Raw genomic sequence first — 7,521 nt, 5'->3', positions numbered from 1 at the left:
GTGTACACTCCGTCGGATATCTATCCGCAGATAAATCTCCCCTGGAATGGATTTCCAGCAGATAAATATTTGTCGACATGCACAGAATATCTATCTGCTGGAATCCATTCCAACGGATGGATCCGCTCGTCTGTACAGACTTACCGGATCCATCCGTCCAAAGGGATTCCCCGCACGCGCCGTAATGAATAGACGCATGCGTGGAATTCCTTATATGACAGCGTCGCGCCCGTCGCCGCGTCATAATAGCGGCGACGGCGCGACACGTCATCGGCAGAGGATTTCAGCGCGGATTTCAATGCGATGGTGTGTACACGCCATCGCATTGAAATCCTCTGAAATCTTAGAGAGGATTTATCCGCGGATACGGTCCGCTGAACCGTATCTGCGGATAAATTCTATCGTGTGTATGGGGCCTGAGAGATTTGAATGCCGCGCCATTACGCCGCCAAAGATAGACTACGCCGCCGTAACTTACGGCGCGCATTCTTTGTGGATTTGAAAAAAAAAAAGTTACGGCGGCATAGTGTATCTTAGATACGCTGCGCCCGGCGGAGAGAAGCGCCGAGGTACGTGGATCTGGCCCATTGAGTACAGAAAGAGATAGAGATTCTAGAGTGAGGTTTCTGGAAGGGTATTTACATTGTAAACCATACAGTAGACAGTAGACTGCAAGCCCAATGGACATGATCTGGTGTGATTGATTCAATATTTTCTGTAATGCTCTGGAATATGTGAGAGCAATTAGAGCGAATAAGCAACATATAAAAAAAACGGTATATAATTGAGTATGCTATGGCCCAGACCTATTTAAAAAAGTTTTGCACGTATATGTTAGCTAATACTTCTCACAAATGCAGTCACTTGATTCTATTCCTTTGAATAAAATAGAAATGATAATGACGTACATTGCTTTTCCTTTTGCATTATGCAGTTTTTTTTTTTTTTTTATCACTACACAGAAGACAAAACATATACAGCAGTACACTGCTGTTTTAAATGTATTACAAGTATTTTTTATAGCACCAACAGTTTACACAGTGCTTTACATATATACAGTAAATTGTATATTCACATCAGTTTTTGCCCTTAATGCGGAGATTAACCCAAAAGTGGAACTTTCGCTTAATCGTCTCCTCCCTGACTCCGGTGACACATTTTTTTGACAGGTCCCCTTCCCCACTTCCTTGAGACGGTGCGACAGCACGGGCTCTTGGTAGTTTGCCCCCCTCCTCCTTCGTTCGCCACCAGGCCAAATATGCACGTGACAGCCCCATACTCCTGGACCTAACCCTCTTTGTACTTTCTACTATTGTATTTTTCATTTTTTTTTGTATAAATGTTGTATTTATTTATGTACTCATTCTACAAGTTTGTATCCCCTAATCGTGAAATGAAAAAAAAACTAATGGAAAAATAAAAATAAATTATATATTATATGTTGTATTTATAAACAATTCAAATACAATATTTTATTTTACATGTTTTTGTTGATCCATTACATGTTTTATTTATAAAAAAATTGAATATGAAATAATATACCTGGATTAAACAGGACAATCCCTTTCAGATAGACATATTCTTTGGTGCTTATGGCCAGACTCCAGCACTTCTCTAAAAATTCTTTGATCCACCTGATCTCTGTAGCAGAAGGCAGTTGGGAGAGTTTGTTTTGCTGCTGATGTTGGCTGTTCCCAAATAAAAAGTCTTGCTCTGGATGCTCATGATGAAGTTCTCTCTCTCCTCCTTGACTATTGGTTAAAATCCTTTGCAACATGCTGGGCTCTGATGTTTCCACTGTCTCAAAATCCACCTTGTCCTGTGCAAGTCCCAGCACTAGCAGCGGTGCCCAGCAGCTCCTGACCAACAGTAACTGGTCCTCCAGTGGCAGCTCCTGGAAACATGGCACACTTTTCACAAACCTCAGGGTCTTTACCAGCACTGCTGATGCTGCCTTACATGTTACCTGTGGGCTCTTAAGAGTGACTTTCTTCTGTGATCCACAGGAGCATCCTTGTCCATATAGCCTACTGTGATCTTCCTTTCTAATTTTGCTGCTGTTGTGTGAATCCGTGTGCTCTTCATTTTTCAGGATATTGTACAAAATGCTACCATGTCTTCTGTTATCTACAGCACAATGACATTTGTCTAGGCAAGCCATGGAGAAGAGGAGAGGGAGAGGATCTGACAGCTCCTGAGCTGCCTTGGTTGCTCTAACTGCAGCTTGTTTTTCCCAGACAGATACTAGGCTGATCCTCCTCTGCCTGCCCCTCAGGTTACATTTACACCTTTGTTTCCAAGTCAGACAATATATTCAGTTCAAAAGGGGCAGACGCTCATTACTGGCTGAAAAAGAGAGAGATGCAAGAAGCACACACCTCCTCCCCTTGTCAGTGATATTGTTAGGAGCTAGAGGGAGCCTTAGAGCTGATCTGTAAAGCTGTCTGTCCTATTTCAATCTGCTAAAGAAAACCTGTGCAGATTACAGAGCACGCTCATTCACGCTCAGTGACTTAAAGTAGACACAATACTAAACTGAATGACAGGGCTCAATCCAGTAACATTTATCGATATCTGTTTTATACAAAATATAGCATGCGATATTTATTTACAAACAATTTTTATTATTATAAAAGGTCAAAAGATACAAATGTGTAACCAAAACATAGGTACAACTGATTTTTCAAACGTGTACTTAATATGAGGTGAATGTTACAATATGCGATTTAGGTATGTATATTTCCTGTCAGGTTATATAGTTTAAAAAAAAAAGAAACACAGATTCATTTTATTAGGTTATCATTATTAGGTTATATCATGTGGTAATTAAGGAAGTGGTTTGTCCCATGGGGACCATATTTTTTTGAAAATGTGCATGGTATCGAAGAGTGTATGGTAAATACGCTCTGAGAGTTTAATTTGATCCATTCTATTTAATACCTGGGACCAGGGGGACTGGAACTGCATAATTTTGAAACCCATATGGCTACAAGCAGCTGCTAGGGTCGAACATATTACAGGTAGAAAAAATTCCCCTCACCCCAAGATGCGTTTATTGTTTGCATCTAGGAATGAGCTTCGTCTTATTCATCGTATGTTCGCTCATTTGTCGAATTGAGAATGTTATGGCCCGTTCACGCCAAATTCGAGTGCCGCGTCACGGCCAATAATTCACTGCGGCATCGCAGTGCATTGCTGGCTGATGATTGGCCAAGCATGCACTATGACCCGCATGCTTTGGTCAATCACAGCGCGCAAAAAATGGAGAGCCATAATTGGCCAAAGACAGGGTGGCTTTGGCCAATTATGCCTCAGGGGATTTAGTACATGCCCCACACTATATAAGGCCGCCTGCGTGGCGGCTTTGTGTAGTGTGTTGCGGCGGTGGTTAAAGATAGAGAGAGTCAGTGTAATTTCAATTGAGATAGATAGAGCAGGCAGGCAAGTCAGTTACAGTTACAGTGTGTAGAGGATATATATGCATCCCAGGTGTTGTATATATATTTATACACTGTATTAAGTTTAGCTAGATCCGTTCCTGTATGCTCTTCCTAATATACTGACAGGCAGGCGAATGTTCTAGCTGCAATATTTTCACTTAGTGTACTGTGTCTTTTGCACAGTGTGCACCTAAACCTACGTGAATACGTGAATACATGGTGTTCATATTAATACCACAGTCAGTGATTTGCAAGTATTTTCACTTGGTGTAGTATCTCATCTGCACAGTGTGCACGTAAAGCTACATGAATACAATTGCTGGTGTTCTCATATTAATACCACAGGCAGGGATCTGCAAGTATTTTCACTTGGTGTACTGTGTCCTCTGCACAGTGTACACCTAAAGCTACGTGAATACAATTGCTGGTGTTCTCATATTAATACCACAGGCAGTGATCAGCAAGTATTTTCACTTGGTGTATTGTGTCCTCTGCACAGTGTGCACCTAAAGCTACGTGAATACAATTGCTGGTGTTCTCATATTAATACCATAGGCAGTGGCTGATCAGAAAGTATTTTAACTTGGTGTACTGTGTCCTCTGCACAGTGTGCACCTAAAGCTACGTGAATACAATTGCTGGTGTTCTCATATTAATACCACAGGCAGGGATCTGCAAGTATTGTGAGTATTTGTGTAGCTACATCTCCCTGCAGACCATTATTATGTCTGAAAGGACAACAAGGAGAGGCAGAGAGTCACGAGCCGATAAAAGAGGGCAAGCAGGCTCTGCATCTAGAGGCAACAGTGCTGGTCGTGGACACGGTGCATCCTCATCAGCATGTGGCTGTGGGACATGCTCGTCCTTTTTTTTGGCAGCTGGCTGTGTTGAGCCGCAACATGCTGAACACTTGATAGAGTGGATGACCAAGCCGTCCTCATCCTCCTCATCCTCTCTCACCCAGGCTCAGGGTACTTTGTACTGCAAAGCAGCTGCCAACACGCCCTCTTCCCTCTGCTCAATGGCATCAGTCACTCCTTCCCTAGCCCCACCATGTCCTCCTGAGGATTCCCCCAGACTCTTTGACCACAGTGTTGGGTACATGCTGCAGGAGGATGCGCAGTGTTTTGAAGGCTCCAATGATGGCACCCAGCTAAAGGAAGGCAGTATTGTGAGCCCAGAGAGAGGGGGTGTCCAAGAAGGTCAGCAATCTGGCAGTCATGTTCCCCCAGCTGCAGCATACTGCCAGGTTTGCTACAGTGATAAGGAGGGAGGGGATGATGAGGTCACTGACTCCACGTGGGTGCCTGATATGAGAGAGGAGGAGAAGGCACATCTCCAACAAGGCAGGATGCCCTCCAGGAGCCAGCTTAAGGGCAGCACACCGACTGCATCACACCGCAGAGCTCCGCATGTGCAGTCTGCTGTCTCTCTGCGTTATTCCAAAAGTTCTCTGGTGTGGGTCTTTTTTGAGACAAGTGCATCAGATCGCACCGCTGCTATTTGCAACATTTGTCGCAAGCGTATCTCACGTGGCCAAAACATCACCCGCTTGGGCACCACATGCTTGACCAGACATATGTCGACCTGCCATTCAGTTCATTTTCAAGCGTACCTCAAAGACCCACACCAAAGAACAAAGCGGACCTCTCCTTGCTCCTCATCAGCTGGGATCTCCAACCCCACTATACCTTCAGTCCTCTCTGAAGCCTGCACTGATAGGACTGAAGGTGCAGAATTAGGTGTGTCACAGCCAAGTACTTGCGGGCAATCTACTATCGGTACGCCGACGTCAGATTGTACCAGGCAAATTTCCCTGCCCCAGCTGCTTCAGTGCCGAAAGAAGTTTCTCTCCCAGCCATCCACATGCCCAGCGGTTGAATGCTAGCTTAGCTAAACTGCTAGCACTTCAACTGTTGCCTTTGCAGTTGGTAGACTCTGCTACCTTCCCTGAGTTTGTGAAATATGCGGTACCTCAGTGGCAGGTTCCCAAACGCCACTTTTCTCACGGAAGGCGATTCCAGCTCTCTCATGTGGAAGGCAATGTCCATGCCTCGCTGGAAAGGGCGGTCAGCAGTAAGGTGCATATTACCGCTGACTCATGGTCCAGCAGGCATGAACAGGGACGTTACCTATCTTTCGCGGCACATTGGGTGACTCTGCTGGCAGCTGGGAAGGATGCAGGACAAGGTACAGTAGTGTTGGAGGTTGTTCCGCCACCATGCCTCCAAAATGCTACTGTGATTGAATTAAATAAAATGATTATTTTGTGTTTATGTAAGTTTTTTCCTAAACCACTGAGGCCCCATACACACCATAGAATCCATCCGCAGATAAATCCCAGCAAATGGGTTTCAGCGGATAGATCCTATGGTGTGTACACACCAGCGGATCTTTTTCCGCGAATAAATCTCCCCTGGGATGGATTTCCAGCAGATGAATATTTGCTGACATGCACAACATATCCATCTGCTGAAGTCCATCCCAACGGATGGATCCGCTGGTCTGTACAGACTCACCGAATCCATCCGTCTGAAGGGATCCCCCGCATGCGTCGCAATGATTCAACGTGGAATTCCGTGGAATTCCGTGGAATTCCTTATATGACAGCGTCGCGCACGTCGCCGCGTCATAATCGCGGCGACGGTGCGACACGTCATCGCCAGAGGATTTCGGCGCGGATTTCAATGCGATGGTGAGTACACTCCATCGCATTAAAATCTGCTGAAATCCTCGAGAGGATTTATCCGCGGAAACGGTCCGCTGGACCATATCCGCGGATAAATGCTCCCGTGTGTATGGGGCCTCAAATGTTGCTTTTCTTTCTTATATTGTTTTATTTCTTTTATTTATTGATATATATATATATATATACCCTGTATATATATATATATATATATATATATATATATATATATATATATATATATATATATATATATATACACATATATATGTGTGGTTTTATTAGAATACTGTTACTTTCCTTAAAAGTCATTATAGAGTTAAACAACCCTTCTGAAGTGATAAATGAAGACAGCTGTTATTCACTCCTTTTGACCCCCTCCATCGGATGAAGCCCCTGTGAGTCTGAGTGAAGGACCCTGTGCGTCTAAGGTCTTGTACACACGGTCGGACCAAACCGGTATGACTGGTCCGTCAGACCGTTTTCATCGGTTCACCTCTGAAGTGGCAGTACGGCCTGATATGTGTACACACCGTCAGTCCAAAATCCGATCGGGTCAGAACGCAGTGACGTCAAACACACGACGTGCTGAATAAAACGAAGTTCAATGCTTCCAAGCATGCGTCGACTTGATTCTGAGCATGCGCAAGTTTTGAACCAATGCTTGTCTGTACTAACCATCAGTTTGGTCCAATGGGGCAGCGGTCCATCGGTTCGGTTTTGAAGCATGTTTTAAAATTTTGGACCGAAGGAAAACAGACCAATGGCCTATACACACGGTCGGTTTGGTCCGATGAAACTGAACTTCGGTTCATTCTCATCGGTTTGGTCCGACCGTGTGTACAAGGCCTGAGTGTGCCTCGTGGCAAGAATAAACGTCACAAGAAAGAAATCCATATATAGACTGACCAATCAGATGTGCATATATGAATGATGTCATTTTGTCTATAAAGCTATGCTGGCAATAAAGTTCCTTCTCTTCTTCTAACATTGGACGGTTAAGGATGTAGACTAAACTCCTCATTTCTGCATGTTTCACTATTATGAATTTGAATCAGAGGCAGAATGGTTTTTGCTCTAGAGTTGTGCTAGAGGCTTAATACTTATCACTACTACTGGTGATTGTAACACACCTTTCTCCTCCACCCCCTCTTCTTCTTCTTCCTCTGTGGCCTCTTCCTGTGCTGATTTGTCCTTGGAACCAGCGGTGCTCCGTAGGCATTCAAGGGGCTACGCAAGTACGCAGGCAAAAAGATGCTATGCGGTGCTTGAGCTGGTGTGCTTGGGGGACTGGGAGCCACACTGGGGCAAAGGTTCTGTCAGCTCTGCTGGGGCAGGCTCAGAGGTGGTTGATGCCATGCCAGCTTAAGCCAGGAATGGTGGTTTGAGACAATG

General features: G+C 44.5%; 1 protein-coding gene across 1 annotated transcript in view; it reads right to left on the bottom strand.

The window, feature by feature from the left end:
* Positions 1 to 2,308, bottom strand: part of NR0B1 (nuclear receptor subfamily 0 group B member 1) — a 6,018-nt gene extending 3,710 nt beyond the window's left edge. The window contains exon 1 of the mRNA XM_040338200.1: positions 1,543 to 2,308. Within this exon, the coding sequence (XP_040194134.1) occupies positions 1,543 to 2,161 (619 nt within the window). The 5' untranslated portion in view covers positions 2,162 to 2,308. The remainder of the gene's footprint in view (positions 1 to 1,542) is intronic.
* Between the last annotated feature and the right edge of the window lie 5,213 nt (positions 2,309 to 7,521).

The sequence above is a fragment of the Rana temporaria genome, chromosome 2 (genome assembly GCF_905171775.1).
Source record: "Rana temporaria chromosome 2, aRanTem1.1, whole genome shotgun sequence".
Taxonomy (NCBI): Eukaryota; Metazoa; Chordata; class Amphibia; order Anura; family Ranidae; genus Rana; species Rana temporaria.
Note: the sequence above shows the minus strand (reverse complement) of the source record. Positions and strands in the feature narration are given on the sequence as shown.